Raw genomic sequence first — 21395 nt, forward strand, 5'->3', positions numbered from 1 at the left:
TACGCACACACACACGTTTTTTAGTGGAGACAAGGTCTTGCTATGTTGTCCAGGCTGTTCTCAAACTCCTCAGCTCAGATCATCCTCCTGCCTCTGCCTCCCAGAGTGCTAGGATTGTGGGTGTGACCCACTGCATCCAGCCGATGATATTTTTTAAAGTTCCACACCTGTCCCCTCCACCTCCACATAACAGCCAGAGTGACGACGTCATCCTCTGGGAAATTGGAGCATGTCAGTTTCCTACTTCAAATTCATTAACTGCTTCCCTTTGTGCTCAGGACAAAACAAGCTCCTTACCACGGTCTACGAAGTCCTACAAAATCTGGCCTAGCTTCCCCATCCCATTTCACATCCTTCTCTCCCTTGTTTAATGTGCTCACCACTGGCCTTTTTTTCGTTTAACCTCCTGTACGCATGCCAAGCTGTTTTCTGCCTCCAGCTCTTGTACATGCAGCTTCCTCTACCTGGAATGCTCCTGCCTCATCTCTGTGAAGCTGGTTACTTCCTACTCTTCAAATGTCAGCCTACCTGTCACCTAGTCAACAAGATCTTCTCCATTTGCCCCATCCAAAGTATGCCCACTTCTAGGTCTATCCTGATATCAAAACATATTTTGAAACTCCATTAAGTAAACCAATTTGATATAAGAGAAGAAATTAGTGGAACCAAAGAAAAATCAGAAGTAGACTCAAATGTACAGGGAATTTAGTGTAAAGTAAAGGTGAGATTTCTAATTACCTGGGAAAAGAGAGATTAGTAAACAAATGATGATAGTACAGCTGGTCAGTACCTGTTAAGATGACAAGGGCGAGTTCCTCTCTGACTCCTTATCCTAACAATGTTAGTGAATCAAATACTTGTAAAAAAAAATCATAAAATATCTTAGAATGTGGATCAATTTATTACAAATCTAAGAAAGGTGAGGACTTTGTTTGAAAAGCCCAAAACCCAGAAGCAATAAGGCAAAAAATTAATAAGTTTGTCTAAGTAGCAATCTAACTTTGGTACAAAAAAAGAAGGAAAAATAAAACAACTAAATCAAAAGACTCAGTTCAAAAATAAGGAAAACAGTCCCAGCACCTTGGGAGGCCCAGGCAGGTGGATTGCTTGAGCCAGGAGTTTGAGAACAGCCTGTACAACATAGTGAGACCCCCTATCTCTACAAAAACAAAAACAGGGAAAATATTGAAAACATATTTGTAAAAGAGCTTTTTTTCTTAACATAAATAGAACTGATACACATGAATGCAACAACAACAAAAAAGAACAACCTAATAGAAAATTGTGCAAAGGATAGAAATGGTTTATAGAAAAACAAATTCCAAAGACTGTAAACATATGGAGAGATGCTCTACTTGAGGTATAGTAGAAGAAATGCAAATCAAAATAGCGAGAAAACGTTTTCTTTCCACTTAAACTGGTGAAAGTCTTCCCGAGTGCTGGCAGGAATATGAGGGAAGGAATACCGCCACCCACTTTTAATGAGAGGGTAGTACAACTGATGCAATCTTATTGCACGTTAATTTGACAAAATCTATCAAAATGTAAAAGGCACATATCCTTTCACATAGCAAAGAATTTAGAAATAGTTTATTATAGCTACAAAACTGAGCCATATATATGTACAGGAATCTTCATGGCAGAATTTTTATAAAAGCCAAACCCAAAGTGTTCATCAAAAGTACCTAAATGATCCATCATCCATCATCCACATGACACAATACCATACAGTGATTAAAGAGAATAAACTAGGCCAGGCATGGTGGCTCACATCTGTAATCCCAGCACTTTGAGAGGCCAAGGTGGGAGGATTACTTGAGGCCAGAAGTTCAAGACCAGCCTGGGCAACATAGTGAAACTCCCATCCCTACAAAAAATTATTTTTAAAAATTAGCCAGGCTGGGCATGGTGGCTCACACCTGTAAACCCAGCACTCTGGGAGGCCGAGGCGAGTTGACCACTTGAAGCGAGGAGTTTGAGACCAGCCTGGCCAACATGATGAAACCCCATCTCTACTAAAAATACAAAAAATTAGCCAGGTGTGGTGGCACACGCCTGTTATCCCAGCTACTCCGGAGGCTGAGGCACAAGAATCTTGAACCCGGGAGGTGGAGGTTGCAGTGAACTGAGATTGAGTCACTGCACTCCAGCCTGGATGACAGAGCAAGACTCTGCCCACCTTCCTCCCCACAAAAAATTTAGCCAGGTATGGTAGCACACGCCTGTAGTCCCAGCTACTTGAGAAGCCAAGTCAGGAGGATCGCTTGAGCCCAGGAGTTCAAGACTGCAGTGAGTTATGATTGCACCACTGCACTCCAGCCTGGATGAGAGTGAGACACTGTCCAAAAAAAAAAAAAAAAAAAAAAAAAAGTAGTTCTGGATATGTGATGTGGAAAGATTTTTAAGATATGTTAAGTGAAAAAAAAAGCATGGTGTAGAGGACAAATTATCCCCTTTGTATAAATTATAACACTGACACATAATGTAGGTAGATGCAATTTTTTTTCTGGAAAGAATCACAGGAAAGTATGCTTTTAGGGAGAGAAAATTGGATGAGAGGGAAGAAAAATGAGTGTCTGTTTTCATTTTCTATCATCCTAAAGTAAAGTTAAAGGATTTGAAAATTTTTACCTTGGGTTTATATTATTTTTTGACTTGAATTTTTTAAAAACCTGGTGCTCAATTGTTCATTATCAATTTATTGCCTCTCAGCTCATGGAATGAGCCTTTCAATGTATGCTCTGCCCTAGGCAACAGATTTCCTCTAAGTGTCTCTCCCTTAAAGTGGGCACGATGTTAAGCTTTCTCAGTTGGAGGCTGGAGGGATGATGCAGGAGGAAAAGGCCTTCCTGCCATTTTGCCAAGGTCGAGGGTTGGTGGGGTGAGCATGAGGACGCATGGTGGCTTTGCCCCAGTCAGGCACTCAGAGCACTATGTCTCTGCAACCCTGCAGCTCGACTTACCCACAACCTTTCCAGAGCCCTCTCGGCAAAAACCAGAGCCCCTGTGAAGCCCCTGTGTGGCTCACATGCTCTGAAGGCCTCCTGCCCAAACCAGTGTCCTGACCACCCAGGCCACCACATGCTGATGGCCTGCACATCTTCCTGCATTCTAGGGGTGGCCAACTGCTTGTCCAGCAACTCCAGCCAGCTCCAGCCTGGCCTAACCAGACACTGCTCTTGGTGGCTGAACCACACCTTCTCCAGTGAGATCCGAATTACTCCCAAGGTTGGCTTCTTTCGGTGCCCTGCCTCAGCCCTAGGGTACCGAGCAGAGTTTCTTTACATAGTTTAGTAATCCTTTCAGCACAGTTAATAATTCCTTATATTATCCTTAGCCAACTAGCACAGGAATAAAAAAACAAATACCCCATGTTCTCACTTATAAGTAGGAGCTAAATGATGAGAACACATGGGCACAAAGAAGGGACCAACACACACTGGTGCCTACTTGAGGGTTGAGGGTGGGAGGAGGGAGAGGAGCAGAAAAGTATTGGGTACTAGGCTTAGTACCTAGGTGACGAAATAAGTGTACAACAAACTCCTGTAACACGAGTTTACCTACGTAACAAATCTGCACAGGTACCCATGAACCTAAAAGTTAAAATTAAAAAAACAAAAAAATAAAAAAACCTTTCCCTGTTTGAGCTACCATGTGCCTCCATTTCTTTATCTGTAAAATGCGGACTATAACAGTACCCACATCACAGGACTCTTGTGAGGATTAAATTAGTTAATATATATATAAAGCATTTAGAAGAGTTCCTGACACATCATAAGTACTGTATAAATGATGTTGTGTGAGGAAAGGCCAAGGGGAATAAAAACAGTCTAGAGGTTGGGTGCTGTAGTTCACGCCTGTAATCCCAGCACTTTGGGCAGCTGAGGCAGGTGGATCACCTGAGGTCAGGAGTTTGAGATCAGCCTGGCCAATAAGGTGAAACCCTGTCTCTACTAAAAATACAAAAATTAGCCAGGCATGGTGGCACACACCTGTAGTCCCAGCTACACGGGAGGGTGAGGCAAAAGAATCACTTGAACCCAGGAGGCGGAGGTTGCAGTGAGCTGAGATTGCACCACTGCACTCCAGCCTGGGTGATGGAGTGAGACTCTGTCTCAAAAAAAAAAAAAAAAAAAAAAAAAAGCAGTCCAGAGTCTGGTGGAATGAGTACCATGGTCAAACATTTGAAGGACTGTCATGTACAAGACCCTTTTACAGAAAACTGTAACAGAAGTGGAGGCTTGGCTCTTCATAAAGAATCGGAAATGGTTTGAGCTGCCCTAGAATGACCAAACATTCCCAGTTTGCCCAGGACTGTCCCGGTATTAAAACTGAAAGTGCCATCTCGGAAAACTGCTAGGACCCAGGCAAATGGGGCCAACAGATGGTTGGTCACTCTAGCTGTCCCCCGGCAAGATGTCCTTCATGAAGCAGAGAGTACCTGTAGCTGATGGATCTGAGCAGAAGCTGAGGAATCGTGGTTCAGGGTTGGTAGAGCAGCTTTCCCTGCATGAGGAAGGAACTGGGACTGGATAAGACTTAATCCAGATAAAGCACATTTTTATGGAAACAACTTGGATCTGGAGAGAGAAAAACCGCACTTCAAATTCTGTCTCTGCCACTTACTAGCTTTGTGATCTTGGATAACTTAACTTTCTGAGCTTCAGTTCCTTGATCCATAAAATAGGAATAATCATTCCCAACTTGTAAGGCTATTGTATGGATTAGACATAATGTATGGGGGGTGACTTGCACAGTGCCTGGCGCAATGTAAGCATCCAAGAAGTTATAACTTCTCCCTCCAAGGTCCAACTCTAGGATTCTAATCGCCAGGTTCTCTAAGCCGTGGCTCTCAAACCAGCAGCATGGGCAGCACCTGGGTACTCATTAGAAGTGCAAATTATCCACCCCACCCCATACCTACTGAATCAGAAACTGTGAGCGGGGCCCAGAAATCTCAGTTTGAGTCGGCTCTCCAGGTGATCCTTGTTACCCAAACATTTGAGAAGCACTGCCTGAAGGGACTGTCCTATCGCTGAAATCAAAAACATGGGAAGTCTCTCCAAAACTTGAAAAGCTCTCCCTTTATTCCACTGTAAAATAAAGTTATTTTAAAATGCTATTACCATTGGAACATACTTTTTTCAAATAAAACAAAAGGAATTAAAAATAGTGCTGATCCCAATGCCTTTTTTTCCTTTTTTAAATTGCCTTTGTAAATAGGCCTCACATGCGCCAGCTGTCTGCACTCTGGTGTAGATAAGTCAGTATGACCTGGCTTTGACACATCCTCAGATCAACAGCACTGATAAGTTGACTAAGTTTGGTTACGCTGTGTTAGCCACTAATGTGGCCAACCATAAACTACACAGTCAAATTTATTTTCCACACTAACTGAGGGAGCAAGTGGGTAGGACATTTGGGAAAGAATTTCTTAAATGGTTTAGCATACTTCTTTAGGCATAAAAGCACCCCAGGGGTAAGTAAAAAGAATTCTCATTGGAGTGCAGGTTAATTTTTTTCTCTGCCCTGACAGGTCCCAGAACACAGTATGTTTATAACATACATAAAGATAGAGAAAGAGGAAAAAAATATTTTAAAACAGTTCTAAACCCATTTTATAAAGATCTTTTAATATACAAAATCCAAGATCATTCGGTCAAAATGACCCATCTATTTTTTAATTTGAAATATTTCTTACAACTTTTAGGAATGAATGTGAAGAATAATCTCTTCAAGGTCCTGAAAATATCTTCAAAATATTTACTTAACACTGAAGCATAAAGTTTCATCTACACAAAGCAGTAACGTGCAAAGTCTGTGTGTACATTTGTAGGGTAAATGCACCTGTAGCAATAACTTAAGCATACCTTAGAATGACTTTGTATGGTAGATACACCTGAAATGTGTGTGTTTCCGAGCTAGGCAATCCGTGTGTGACCAACCTGGAGAGTCTTTCCTTGTCAATGAGGAACATCTGAGCCCCTGGCCCATCCAGTGGAACACGGGCTGTACGGGAGATTGAGGCCCTGAGTTCTGTGTTAAATGAAGGTTGCCAGATGGAGGTTGTTAGCAGGAAAGTGTTAAGTGAAAATGCTGTATAAACTGCATGCTGTTTGCAAGCAGTTGTGGTTTTCCTGCCCAGCCCGCTGCCTCCACTAGGTCATGTGGTTATGCGGTCCATCCCGCCGCCGCTGGACCGTTTCTGTAGGTGAGGCGGGTCTCCTGCCCAGCCCACCGCCACTAGACTCTCTCCCCTGTATGTGAGCCCCTAATAAAACCCCACGTCTCCTTTGCTGGCTCTGGGTCTCTTCTTTGGCCTCTTGAACCTGGTGCTTTCCCTATTGAGGTTAATAGGGGTTCCACACAACATTTGCTTTTAGAAACAAAGTTCTTTACTATGTTTCCATTTTTTTATACACAAGAAAACTCAAAATTTATGTAATGAGCATTTCCAGCATCCTTACCCTGGGAGAGGGGGTGTTTGGAAAGTATCTCTTCAAGAAGGACAGAGGCAGAGGGAAGACAAGACTCCATACACAACAATGTATTTTAAAGAGAAAAGGATAAATATCCTGTGATATACTGTTCTCCGAAGCTGAATATAGTTCAATGCCAAGCTATCTTTGGAGATGATAAGAAAAATATAAAGGCGAGAGTCCCTTGTGAAAGGATGATAACAAGGAAGACTTCCTGGAGATGGAACACACAACGGATGTCAGATAATCAGTAAATTTTAATGTTATGACTTGTGCTCTTGTTGCTAGCCTTAAAGAGTGTTCTTGTCAAGATTTTGCTCATGATACCCTTTCTGCATAAAACATCCTTCCCACAATTCTGCTTATTCAAATCCTACCCATCTTTCAAGGCCTACCTGAAGTTCTATCTTCTTTCCTTCCTTCCTTCAATAAGGATCAATAGTAAAGTCCTTCAGGAGGGAGGGGCTGGGTGTAATGGCTCACACCTGTAATCCCAGCACTTTGGGAGGCCAAGGCAAGAGTTTTTCTTGAAATCAGGAGTTCAAGGCCAGCCAGGGCAACATAGTAAGACCCTGTCTCTACCAAATATGTATATATATATATATATATACACACAAGAAGGGAGAGATCATGTGCTTCTTGTCATTGGGGACAAGAAAGAGAGGATGAGAAGAGTTGGAGAGTCTGTGTTCCACCTGAAGTGAGAAAACTCCAAGGGATAGAGTAGTGACCGCTTCCAAAGCAGTGACTGCTTCTAAAGCAATGACACATACGCATTGACCTAACACCTGACACCCCATCTTATTTTCTACACCAATCCTCAGAGACAGATATGACTACCCCACCCCAACCTCACTCCCACCCTTGTCGTCTACACTATTGACAGATTACTATGCCCCTGTTATAGGGTTGTTCTGAGGATTAAATGAGTTTCTGTATGTAAAATTCTGACACAAGTAAATATTCAATACCTGTTAGGTGTATTAAGTGTAGATGTTAACTTTCTGTTTAATTACTACTAGGGGAAGTAAAATCAATCAAAAAAGTAATTTGCTCAGGCATCCCAAAGATATGACATACTTAGGGATAATTTCCATGCTAATCTCTTGCCTTGGGGATTCACAGACCAAGTAGACAATGTTAAACACCACCTGAGATACAGACCTGTGGTTATAAGTGCTTAGGAGAGACTATTCCCCCATTGCACCATTTATACCTTTTACACCCAGAACATCTGTGTTGGTGGGATTTTTTTTTAGTTCCCCCACTTTTACTTAGGGTGTAATCTTTTAAGGATTCCAATGTGGGCCCAAAGCCTCTAATCCTGTTTCTGTGTGAACATTAAGACACAATTCACTGGAATATATCAGCCACCACTACCTGGGTAGTCTTAGCATGGGCTTAAATGCCTGTTCTTCAGATTATTAGATAGCTCAGCTATTCATTTATGAGGACATTTACTGTGTGTGTGTGTGTGTGTGTGTGTGTGTGTGTGTGTGTGTGTGCGTTTTCAGACCTGCAAATCTAGGTGTTTTTAGCAGGAGGGTTTTCTGGTTATTCAAATCTGCCAGAACTAAGATTTCTATCAGAGTGTTTTACTGACAGTCAAATTAGGTGTGTTGACCTTTATTCCCAGTTCTTACCTAAAGGAGCATTTTATGTAATTTTAAATTCCTGAAACTATAGTGATGTTTTGGAGATGAATATTTATTGAAACCCCAGAGGAAACTATGACACAGAGTATTCTAAGACAACTGCCCAGGCAACTGTAATGATAAATTATAACCCTAAAACTTTTGCCTAATGATGATTTATCCTAATATTTCATAAACAAGCCTTATTTTAATAATTAATGGGGAAAAGTATAATTTAAAAATTCAACTGCAACAACAGGGGATACTCAGCCATAAAAAGGAATGAAATAATGGCATTCACAGCAACGTGGATGGAGTTAGAGACCATTATTCTAAGTGAAGTAACTCAGGAATGGAAAACCAAACGTCATATGTTCTCACTTATAAGTGGGAGCTAAGCTATGAGGACACAAAGGCCTAAGAATGATATGATGGGCTTTGGAGACTCGGGGGTGGGAGAAGGGTGGAGGGGTGAGAGACAAAAGACTACACATTGGGTACAGTGTACACTGCTTGGGAGACAGTTGCACCAAAATCTCCGGAATCAACACTAAAAAATTTATCCACATAACAAAAAACACCTGTTCCCCCAAAACTATTGAACTTTTTTTAAAAAGGAAAATAATAAAAATAATTCAGCTGCAGCGATGTGTCCTGCTGATAGGCCTCTGCTACGGGCTGTACTGTGTTCCCCTCAAAATTCATTTATGGAAGTCCTAACTCCCAGTACCTCAGAATGTGACTATATTTAGAGACAGGATCTTTAGAGAGGTCATTAAATTAAAATAAAGTCATTAGGGTGAGCCCTAATTCAATGACTGAAGTTTTTATAGGAAGAGGAGATTAGGATTTAAACTCAGAGAGAGTGAAGAACATGGGAAGCCACAGAGAGAAGACGGCCATATACGAGCCACGGAAAGAGGCCTCAGGAGAAACCAAACCTGCCAATGCCTTGAGCTCTCACTTCCAGCCTACAGAATTGTCAGAAAATACATTTTTATTGTTTAAGTCATCCAGTCTGTGTACTTTGTTATGGGAGCCCTAGCCCCAGCAAACTAACATAGCTTCGTATTGTTTCTTAATAATTTATACAAACTACTTAAAACACTTCAAACACTTCAATTTGTGTCCTGCTATTTAAAAGATATCTAACTTAAGATCTAAAATATTATTTAGGTTGAGCGTGGTGGCTCATGCCTGTAATTCCAGCACTTTGGGAGGCAGAGGCTGGAGGATCACCTGAGCCCAGGGAGGTCAAGGCTGCAATGAGCCATGACCACATCACTGCCCTCCAGCCTGGGTGACAGAGTGAGACCCTGTCTAAAAAAAAATATATATATATATATAATATATTATATATATTATATATATAATATATAATATATATACACACATAATTATATATAACAAATTATATGTATATTTAATTTGTTAAGATCAACTGTCTTCACTCCTTTTTAATAATTAGCATATTTCGCCAGATGCGGTAGTGTCTGCTTATAATCCCAGCTGCTTGGGAGGCTGAAGCAGGAGATTGCTTGAGCCCAGGAGTTTGAGGCTGCAATGAGCTATGATGGTGCCACCGTACTCCATCCTGCATGACAGAGTGAGACACTGCCTCAAAAATAATAAATTAATTATTAGCATATTTTATCAATATATAAAATAACTTAATCTTTGGGTTGGCTAAATGTATATATTTACCAACATTACAGACAACTGCAATACCAACAACATAAAACTAAGAATCTTAACAATCTATTTAGAACACGTACTCAACAAAACCCACACTGGCCAAATACACTAACTGCTTTGCCTTGATCTGGTGCACTCAGGCCCAATATGGGGCATGGTGTTTTGTGAATGGACATTATGCAATCATGCCAGTTGAAATAAAATCTTTGAAATTGCTCCAAAACTGGTTCTACAGCTTTAAAACATCTAATTTCATCAGTGCCTGCTACATTTAGGGAAAAACAAAAGGCTGCTTGTAGCAACCTGGTACCAAGAGTGTAGTTTAAGTCTCAATTGTTGCCAGGCCCCTGGTAGGTGATTCTCTCTTCATTGTCCTCGCTGATTCCTTGCAGGCCACCTTCCTCTTCACACCCTCTGTGTGCTAGAATTCCTCAGGCTGGGAACTAGGCCCTTCTCTTGTCACTCTCCATTCTCTCTCTAGGTTATCTAATCTAATTTAATCCCATAGTTTGAAAATTCATCTTTATGCCAATGGCTCTCAGACTTATTTCTCCAGGTTAGAAACTGTCTTCTAAATTACAGATCTGTAATTTAGACTATCTGAAATCTGCATCTGGCTGTCGCAGAGACAGCACAAACAACACATGTGAAATCCAACTAGTGGTCTACCCTTGCCCAAATGTGCTCCTCCACTAATCTTTCCTATTTTAGGAAATGACACATCATTCACCCAGTTGCTCATGCCAGAAACTGGACGTCCTTCTTGACACTACTTTTTCAGTGACCCCGGCCTATATCCAATACATTGGCAAGTCCTAGTGACTAAGGTATCAACAGATGATTGATAGACAGATAGATAGATGATAATCTTAAATCCATCCACTTCTCTCCACCTCCACTGTCTTAAACCTATTCCTATTTATCATCTGTGACCTAGACAGCAGTTTCCTAAGTGGTCTGCCCACATCCTCTCGAGACACTTTCCAATCCATCTTGCACAACATAGCCAGAACAATCTTTTAAAACCAATTCTTTTTTTTTTTTTTTCAGACAGAATCTCACTCTGTCGCCCAGGCCGGAGTGCAGCGGCATGATCTTGGCTCACTGCAACCTTCACCTCCGCCTCCGGGGCTCAAGTGATTCTCATGCCTCAGCCTCCTGAGTAGCTGGGATAACAGGCGTGCACCACCACACCCAGCTAATTTTTGTATCTTTAGTAGAGACAAATTTCACCATGTTGCCCAGACTGGTCTTGAATTCTTAAACTCATGTGATAGGCCACCTCGGCCACCCAAAGTACTGGGATTACAGGCATGAGCCACCGTGCCTGGCCAAAACCAATTCTCTTTTATTCTTTCTCCCTCTCATTGACACATACACATCACTTAAAACATTTCAATCACTTTGCATGTAAGATAAAACCCCAAATCATTAATATATACTAAGTCAAAAGAAATTCTGAAGGACAAAAGCATTTAGAAAAAAAGTTTACTTACAAAAACACTTGCAAAAGTATACAAGTGAATTTACGCTTTAGAAGGACTGATACATCAAATACACACACACCAAGGTTTACAGTTAGTTGCTTCATGGTGAGAAAAGAGCAATTTTCTCATATGATTGCCATATGACCCCAAGCTCCCACATATCTTCAGACTGTAGCAGTACAAAAGTCAGCAATTAAACTGTAAGAGAGTCAGTAATATATGGGAAATGCTGAAAATTTTGTTCACTTTGGAGACTACAGAGTGTGATACTGTTCTTTCACGGTTTATTTCAGAACACAAAGTATTTTGTTTTTCCTGTGGGAAGTAATATGTACACTCACTCATTTTGGAAACAGGACAAGATGTCAGTTTTGCTTTATATGCATAAAGCCCAGCATGTCTGGGTACTTCTTATATCAGCTTCAACTCACACCACTCTCCCCCTCATTTTCTACATTCTAGTCACATGACCTTCTTGCAGGTTCTCAAAGCTCTTCCCCAACATGCCGTCCCCTCTGTCTGGTACACATTCCCCTACATACTTTACCTGCCAAACCTTACTCATTTTCCCAGATGCAACTTAAATGTCACTTCCTCCAAATCCCACTCTAAACTGAGTGCCCCAACTATTCAATCATAGCACTCTGCATTATCAGGTATGATGCCTTTGGATGCGAATAACTGAAAAACCAAACCTATCAACAGAGTTTTTAATATCAGGGAGGCTTTTGGGCATGGAGAATAACAATCACCACTATGTGTACTTTTGTTTAATGCTTACTTTATAAACTTTAAAATATATTAAACAGTATTTCTGGGAAATACTGTCTGATGCCATCCAATGCAGTATTCACTAACCACATGTGGCTATTGAACACTTGAAATATGACTAATCCAATTAAGGAATTTAATTAGAAATTTTTTTAATTTAAATTTTGGAAAAACTAAAGTGTGTGAACCTATTTTTTCAACTGCAAACTTTATAAAATCTAAACACAGATCCAATATTTCCAATTAAAATCAGGCAACTGAGATCAGTGTATGCATGTGAAATACATATCGAATTTTCAAGACTCAGTATTAAAAAATGTAAAAATTATCTGAATTTTTATATTGATTACATGTTGAAATGAGATTTTGGATATATCACGTCAAATAAAACATTACTAAAATTAATTTCCTCTTTTTTTTTTTTTTTTTTTGAGGTGGAGTCTCGATCGATCCCCAGTCTGGAGCACAGTGGCTGATCTCGGCTCAGTGCAACCTCCGTCTCCCAGGTTCAAGCGAGTCTCCTGTTTCAGTCTCCCTGGTAGCTGGGATTACAGGCGCCCACCACCGCGCCGGGCTAATTTTTGTATTTTTAGTATAGACGGGTTTTCACCATGTTGGTCAGGCTGGTCTCGAACTCCTGACCTCAGATGATCCGCCCGCCTTGGCCTCCCAAAGTGCTGGGATTACAGGCGTGAGCCACCACGCCCGGCCTCATCTGCAATTTTACTTAAATCACAAATATACTAGATCCTCTTACATGCTTCGAAGAACTAAAAAAACATAAGACATGAATTATCACAATGATTACCGAATTAATTGTAAATTTTTTTATTTAAACTAGTCACAAAGGTATCACAGGTATGACTTACACCTAACGGGGGCCAAAAGATGAACTAATGATTGGGTTGCGAAACGAATGATTGAATTATCCCTAACAATCTTGGGAAGAAAACAGGATTGGCCAGGCCCGTCCCAAGAGGTCCACGTCAGGCAGGGGCCCCGCCCACCGCGGGACCAAGCGGCTACGCCTTCCAAGGTTTCATTTGGGGCCGCGCCAGCGCTGAGGAGATTCAAACGCCACATGGTTCCGAAGGTCCTGCAGGCTCTCGGGGAACCCTACAGCCGACACGCCAACAAAAGCTTCGGAGCCGCCAACCCCAAAACGGAAACACCAGAGCCACAAGCTGAGCTCGCGTAGGGCACGCTCCCCCGGGAGTGCTTCCGGGACAGGGGGCGGGGTCGCCGGAAGTGGCCGTCCGCCGTCCGCTGCTCGTTGTTTAAGCGGCTGACGGGAAGGAGAAGCCAGAGCTCCAGCGGCGCCGCGGGGCGGCAGTCAAGTCCAGAGCCGGAGCCGTCACTCACCTCTGGATTAGCCTGAAGCGGAGACTACCGGCTGCGGAGCGGCGGGGCGAGACACTTGCTCGCCTTTTGACCCCATCATGTCGCGGGGCTCCATCGAGATTCCCCTCCGGGACACTGACGAGGTAAGTGTCGTGTATGGAGGCGGGTGGGGGCCATGAACTTGTACGATCGCCCCCACCGACTTCGCTCGACTTCGTTTCTGAAGCGAGAGCATCCTCCTTCCCTAAGAGCCCTGATCGAAATACCTGGCCAAGGTCTGATCATCATCTTCTTCAGCCCCTGTGCCCTCTCAGGCTGGGGGCACCGCGTCTCTGCAGCCTCAGGGCCACTCGGAGAAGGAGTTCTTGAAAGTTCCTCTCCAGCCTGTTCGAATTTGACAGTGCGCTACTCTTTTCCTAACCAACTCACAGGAGCAGAGGTGTGAGAGTACCCGATAAACTGTAAAACACCTCGCAGATTACAGAGGTGGGCGCTGATGTTACCGGGGTTTATATGCTTGCTGCTCAAACTCGAGATCTTTCCCTGGGAATATATAGGAGGTCGCCTCTTCTCCCTTAGAAACTCGAGTCTGTCATGGTGCGCTGTGTTCTCTACACCAACTCTCCTTCAACGAGATAGCCCAAGATTTAGCCGCCCCTGTGTGCTGATAAAATTTAACCTCCTCTCGCTTACCCATGTCTCACTCACGGGTGGCCTGTGGCTTGTCTGAGTAAAGCTCTCAGCTTTGATGTTCAGTCTTCTTGTATATCTTTTATTTTTATTTTTTTGTTTGAGATATAATATTGAGGTATAAAATTCAGTGGTTTTTAGTGTATTCGCAAAGTTGTGTAGTCATTACCTCTAATTCCAGGACATTTTCCTATTATTATTTTTGTGCTTACAGTCAGGACTGTCTGTTACACGCAGGTGCCACCTCCATGATTAATGTGTGCAGTGGCATTCAACTTTGCATGGCTTGTAGGGTCATGCATCTCAAGGAGTCAGACCTATGGCATAATAGTCTCTAGGGTGCTTATCTGCACTTTACTTGGATTCTATGTTAAGTAGGATTTTGTTTTGTTATTTTTGAGTAAGCAGACCATTTCTAGTATTTTATAGTTCCAGTGATTTGGGGACAAGTAGCAGGGTTTGTTTGCTTCTCTGTGCTTTAACTTTATTATAGTATAACCTATTCGTCATGTGCTCCTTAAACATTAACATGGATTAGCTCAACCGTATTGAAAGTGAACATGTACTCTATGTATATGCATGTTGATTATATTCACGAAAAGCAGCAAAGATGAAATGTGAATTTTAAAGTGGAATAAGAGTTAAGACCTACCTTTTGTATTTTAGGTCATTGAACTTGACTTCGATCAGTTACCGGAGGGAGATGAAGTTATCAGTATTCTGAAACAGGAACACACACAACTGCACATATGGATTGCTTTGGCGGTCAGTATTCATTTAGCAAATATTTTTTATTTGTTGACTAGGAAAATATGTAGTTTCTGTTTTCAGATATAGTAATAGCCAGCTTGGCTGCATGATAGATTAGTTATACCATGTGTATGGAAGTTAATTGTGTTAATAATTTATGGAACAATAAGGCCGTTTTCCTAAATGATATGCTGCTCTACTGGTGAATTAGTATATGTTGGTAAAGGCAAAATTCATTTAAGTAGTACTCTATATTGAATATTTTATTATTTAGTGCTTGTTCAGTGAAGGCTGGCTTATGGTTTATAGATAAGCTGAAAAGAAGCGAAGTGCTTCTGTGTGAACATTGCTGCTTAACATTGTTTCCTGTAACAACAAAACATTTCCCTTAAAATATTCTAGAATGTGATTAGGTTCTGGGAAAATCACTTCACCCAAAATCACAGAAGTTCTTTTGGGTGAAATTTATCTCAGACTTATGTTTTTTGTCCTATTTAGTCTCCTTCAATGTGAATCTTACTGGAGATTCTCAAGAAAATCCAATCAGAAACCCTAAAATTCTATATCCTCTACTTGCCAGCATCAGCTGCATAATGATGTTTTCTTTTTATAGGAATAGGTAATATAAATGTCACAGTCATTATTCCTAAGTAGATATGCCACATTGCTTTCATACAAACATACAGAAGAGGCTCCTAATATTGTCTTGAAGAGTCAGAGAAATAGGTCTGGAATTGGGCTTATATCCAGTGCTCAAGACTGCTCTAAGAGTTTCTTCCTTTTAGATGTGGATTTACAGAGAAGTATTTTCAGTGACAAGCAGTGCCTTCTTGACTTGAAGTGCCAACTTTTCTTATTCCATGGAGACCAAGCCTCCTTGTCACACACATTTTTTTTAAAACCAGATGGTAATTTAGATGTATATATAATATATATTATATATATATATATTTTTTAAGTACATATGCCCTCCTTAACAGCACTTAAACAAAAATTAGAATATTGGAGGATTAGCATGGCACCTGTAGTAGAATAAATTAATGACACATTGTGGGATATAGATTTTTACAGGGAAAAGAATGTAGGCTTTGGGGTTAGATCAAGTCCCGGCATGGCTGCTAACTAGCTGTGTGACCTTAGACAAATGATCTAACTTCTGAGCATATGTCCTCATTTAAAATATAGAGATGTTAGCATCTACCTCATAGAGTGGTTGTACAGATTAGAGAGTATGTGTATGAAATTCCTTTCATGGTATGTGACCAATAGTCAGTGGTTAATAAGTGGTGGATATTCCACATAGAGACAGAGTCTCTCTATTTTGCCCAGGCTAGACTCAAACTCCTGGGCTCAAGCCATCCTGCCACTACAGCATCCCAAGTAGTAGATTACAGGTGCATACCACCACACCTAGTGGATATTTCTTTTATTATTTATAAGTCAAACAGATGCCTAGAGAAGTTGTTAAACAGGCCCAAATCACAGATAATTTTTGGTAGATCTAGAACCAGAACCCAAGTTTTCTATTTAGAATTCTTCATATCTTTCACTATTGTTTTCTCTCTTAGGCTCTACTTATCTGAAAATTTTAGTTAGAAATCAGCTAGATAAGCAGCAGATTGGGAACATTGTGAATGATTCCAGTTTTTTAAACAGCTTTATTAAAGTCTAATGGATTTATAATAAACTGCACATATTTGACATTTACCATTTGATAAGTTTTATCATCTGTATATACCTGTGAAACCATCACCACAATCAAGATTAATGAATACATTCATCACCTTCCGAAAGTGTCCTCTGTACCACTCCCCACAAGTCCCCCACCCCACCCCTAATCCCCGTGCCAGACAACCACTGGTTTGCTTTTTGACACTAGAGATTGTTTTACGTTTTCTAGAGTTTTATATAAATGGAATCACACAATATGTACTCTTTTTTTGGTCTGATTTCTTTCATTCAGCATAATTATTTTGAGATTTATCCATGTTGTAGCATGTATCAGTAGTTCATTCCTTTTCATTGTAGGATAGTATCCATTTTATGGATACACCACAGCTTGTTTATCCATTCACCTGTTAATCAACATTTTGATTGTTTCCAGTTTTTTGTTATTACAAATAAAGCTGCTGTAAACATTTGTGTACAACTTTTTATATGGACATATGCTTTAGTGATTCTAATTTGTTTCATTACCTTATAGCTGGAATACTACAAGCAAGGAAAAACAGAAGAGTTTGTAAAATTGTTGGAAGCAGCACGTATAGATGGCAATTTGGACTATAGAGACCATGAAAAAGACCAGATGACTTGCTTGGATACATTGGCAGCGTATTATGTACAACAGGCTCGGAAAGAAAAGAATAAGGACAATAAAAAGGATCTTATTACGCAGGCCACCTTGTTGTATACAATGGCCGATAAAATTATTATGTATGATCAGGTAAAAATAAAGTCAAATTTCTTTCCATTTATGAAGGGAGAAAAGCACATGAAAGCAAAATGTGTGTGATAGCAGATTTTTTGAAAGAGTTTTTCTTCGAGTAACATGGTTGATAGAGCCAAAAAGAAGAAAGGTTCCTCATTAAAACTGGAATGCTTTGGTTTTTGTACTGTTTAAGTAATATGGACAAATGTAGTACATAAAACTTGCTCCAGTAATTTTATTATCTCCAGGTGAATTTCAAGGATATTTTAAGGAATTTAAATTTTTCTTTTGGTTGTTGTTACTGGCACAGAAGACTTACATTTCAGGATAATTTCTTATTTTATAATTAAGAATTGCTTGTTAGTAGCTTAAGCATATTACATTTGATAGGGGAATTTGCACTGTGCTCCACCTCCTTCCTGTTTGGTTTTCACTTTAGTGTTACATGTTCATGGTATATAGGGGTAAAATCTAAGATAATACATTACTTTATAGAACCATTTGTTGGGAAGAGCCTGCTTCTGCCTACTTGAGGGTGACAAAATGGATCAAGCTGATGCACAGTTTCATTTTGTACTCAATCAGTCTCCAAATAACATTCCAGCCCTTCTTGGTAAGTGATCTTTGGCAACATGTTAGGAAACAATTGTTTTCAGCATATGCCTAGAATATATCTCTTGGTAATAGCTCCTTAATAACTCAGCTAGACAGCAAAGTAGAAGAGCTTTATGTTGTTACAAATGAAATTACCTACAACAAATATTGTTGAAATTGTAGAAATAAAATATATACCAGTTAAGAATAATTTATTATTTAGGCCAGGCATGGTGTAATTTCAGCACTTTGAGACCCTGTCTCGTTATACCTGTAATCCCAGCGCTTTGAGAGACTGAGGCAGGAGGATCACTTGAGGCCAGGAGTTCAAGACGAGCTGGGGCAACATAGCAAGACCCCATCTCTACAAAAAATAATTTTTTCAAAAAAGAGTAATTGGTTATACACTTCTGAAGAGCCAATAAACAATCTCTACTTAGACAACTTAAAGTTATTTCAATTATTACTTTATAACATTTTTTAAACTTTTATTGAAGTTCAGTGGTACAAGTGCAGGTTTGTTACATAGGTAAACTTGGTCATGGGGGTTTGTTGTGCAGGTTATTTCATCACTTAGGTATTAAGCCTAGTACCTATTAGTTATTTTTCCTGATCCTCTTCCTCCTCCCACCCTCCACCCTCCAAAAGGCCCCAGTATGTGATGTTCCCCTCTGTGTCCATGTGTTCTCATCATTTAGCTCCCACTTATAAGTGAGAACAGGCAGTATTCAGTTTTCTGTTCCTATGTTAGTTTGCTAACTTTATAACATTTAACATAAAAAGAGGAAGTTTTATTTTTAGACATAAATTAGTATACTTTTATGAAAAACAAATTTTTAATATGAAATTTTGTTCTGTGTTTTCAAGTATTTCTTACTCAGAGATGTATTTAACTTAGATAAGTTAGTGTAAAACATAATAGACTTGTAGCCTTTAATCAGACACTGTGTTTATTTTTAAAAATCATTACAGGTAAAGCTTGCATTTCCTTCAACAAGAAGGATTACAGAGGAGCTCTTGCTTACTATAAGAAAGCATTGCGTACTAACCCAGGATGTCCAGGTAAGAGAAAAATTTTATTTTATGTCTAAACTGTGTATTACCCAGCTTAAAGCATTGAGGATTTGTCAGTTGCTTATGAAGTTATGAAAAGATATTGTTGGATTATAGAAATGTCAGAATCAAGGTTTTTTTTTAATGCTATGTTTGAGTCAAAAGCTGGATAGTAAGGCCAGGTGCAATGGCTCATGCCAATAATCCCAGCACTTTGGTAGGCCGAGGCAGGACTACTTGAGCCCAGGAGTTTGAGACCAGCCTGGGCAACGCAGTAAGACCCTGTCTCTACAAAAAATAAAAAAGTTACATGAGCATGGTGGCACACACCTGTGGTCCCAGCTCCTTAGGAGGCTCAGGCTGGAGGATCGCTTGAGCCTGGGAGGTTGAGGCTGCAGTGAGCCATGATTGTGCCATTGCATTCCAGCCTGGGCAACAGAACAAGACCTTGTCTCAAGGGGAAAAAAAAAATAGATAGGGTCTGGCTGCACTGGTTCACACCTGTAATCTCAGCACTTTGGGAGGGTGAGGTAGAAGGATTGCTTGAGCCCAGGAATTTGAGACCAGCCTTTGCAACAAAGTGAGACCCCCGTCTCTACAGAAAATCAGCCGCACATGGTAGTGCTTGTGGTCGCAGCTACACAAGAGGCTAAGGCAGGAAGATCACTTGAGCCTAGGCATTTGAGGCTGCAGTGAGCCATGTTCATGCCACGGCACTCCAGCCTGGGCAACAGAGCAAGACCCTGTCTCAAGAAAAAAAAAAGTCTGGATAGTAGATTATAATATAATCTTTTTGCCCTATACTATTTTTCTTTCCAAAATGTCATTCATGTAGCAAATTTTTACTGAGTACCAACTATGTGGCAGGCAATGTTCTAAACCCTGAGAATGTAGCAATTAACCAAAGAGACAAAAGTTCCTGCCCTCATGGAGTCCAGTTTTCAGTGGGCAAGATAAATAGTAAAATATGTATGATGTGTAAGCTACCAGTAAGAGCCAAGGAGAAGAATAAAGCAGAAAAAGGGTATGAGAAGCATCAGGAGTTGCTTAGAAAGGATGACCAAGGAAACTCATCAGAGATAGTAACATTTGTGTGAAGACCTAAAAAACAACTAGCAGCCATGCAGATATATAGGAGAAGACCACTCCTAGAGAGAGAGCATAGAAGGTACAAAGGTCCAGAGGAAAGAGAGTGCCTGGTAAGTTTAAGGAAGAGTAAGGAGGCCGTTGTATCTGGAATAGAGAGAGAAAGAGTGGGGGGGAAAGTAGTAAGAAATGGGGTCAAAGCTATAACCAGGGACTGACTAATCACGTAGGGCATCACAGATTATTGTAAGGACTTTAGTTTTTACATCGACAGAGATGGGAAGCCATTGGAGGGCCTTGGGCAGCAGAGTGACGTGATCTGACCTATATTTAAAAGGTTCGTTTGAGCTTTGGGGTTGAGACTAGAGTGGGGCTCAAGGGGAGGGGGTCAAGGACAGAAGTAGGGAGAGCAGGGAGAAGGCATCTGCAGACAGGCAGGTCAGAGGTGATTGTGGCTCACACTAGGGAGGTAATAGTGGAGTTGGTACAAGTGGTCAGATTCTACATGTATTTTGAAAGGAGAGCTGATGGAGTACATATGATATATAAGACAGAGAGGAAGAGTCAAAGATAACTCCCTTGCACAAGCAATTGGAAAAGTAGAGTTATATTTTACTATATTTGGGAAATAGTTTAAGTGGAACTAGTTTTAGACCTGAAAAGTTTGAAATACCTTTTAGACATATAAGTTGTCAAATTAAGCAGTTCAGCCTTAAAGCTTTTAGAGCTTTATCCTGAGCCTTGAGAAGAATGTGGCTATACAACCTGAGTCACGTGGCATGCAGTTGCAATTTCTGCCTTTTTTTTTCTGTAAACAATTAAGATCAAATGGTGCCAGAAATAAGATCCCCCTCACATGGAGCAATAAAATAATCTTTTTAGAATATAGCAATTTGTAACCAATCAAATTGCTGTGACATAGGCACCTGGTGTTATATTTTAGAATGTTACAATCCTACTAGAACTTCTCTATTTCCCCCAAATAATTAAAACCTTAACTTTTTCACTTTGGAAAATGCTGATATCATTCATTTGGAGTCAGTACTTTTCTGGTGGCCATTCTCACACCTTGCACTCCAATACACTCTATACTTAATCATATTTTCCAAATCCCGTTATTTAAAATTGACAAAGTGAAGACAGCAGAAAGGCTGGAATTCAGGAAAGAGGTCTGGGCTGAAGTCATCAACATATACATAGTGTATAAAGCTGTGAATGAGTGCAAATAGAAAAGAGGTCTAGAGGTGGAGCCCTAGAGCACTCTGATATTAAGAGATTAGGGAAATGAGGAAGAATCAGCAAAGGAGACTCAGAAGATAATAGCCAGAGGTATAGGAGGAAAATAGGGTAAGTGCATTGTCTTTAAAGGCAAATGTAAAATGTTTCC

At 40.5% G+C, this 21395-nt stretch overlaps 1 protein-coding gene across 1 annotated transcript in view; it reads left to right on the forward strand.

Annotated features, from left to right (window-relative positions):
• The window catches only part of CTR9 (CTR9 homolog, Paf1/RNA polymerase II complex component), a 49385-nt gene that overhangs the window by 7564 nt on the left and 20426 nt on the right, over positions 1 to 21395 (forward strand). The window contains exons 2-6 of the mRNA XM_003818160.4: positions 12501 to 13550; positions 14764 to 14862; positions 17051 to 17290; positions 17771 to 17888; positions 18842 to 18931. Of these exons, the coding sequence (XP_003818208.1) occupies positions 13506 to 13550; positions 14764 to 14862; positions 17051 to 17290; positions 17771 to 17888; positions 18842 to 18931 (592 nt within the window). The 5' untranslated portion in view covers positions 12501 to 13505. The remainder of the gene's footprint in view (positions 1 to 12500; positions 13551 to 14763; positions 14863 to 17050; positions 17291 to 17770; positions 17889 to 18841; positions 18932 to 21395) is intronic.

This window comes from Pan paniscus, chromosome 9 (genome assembly GCF_029289425.2).
Source record: "Pan paniscus chromosome 9, NHGRI_mPanPan1-v2.0_pri, whole genome shotgun sequence".
NCBI classification, from domain to species: domain Eukaryota; kingdom Metazoa; phylum Chordata; class Mammalia; order Primates; family Hominidae; genus Pan; species Pan paniscus.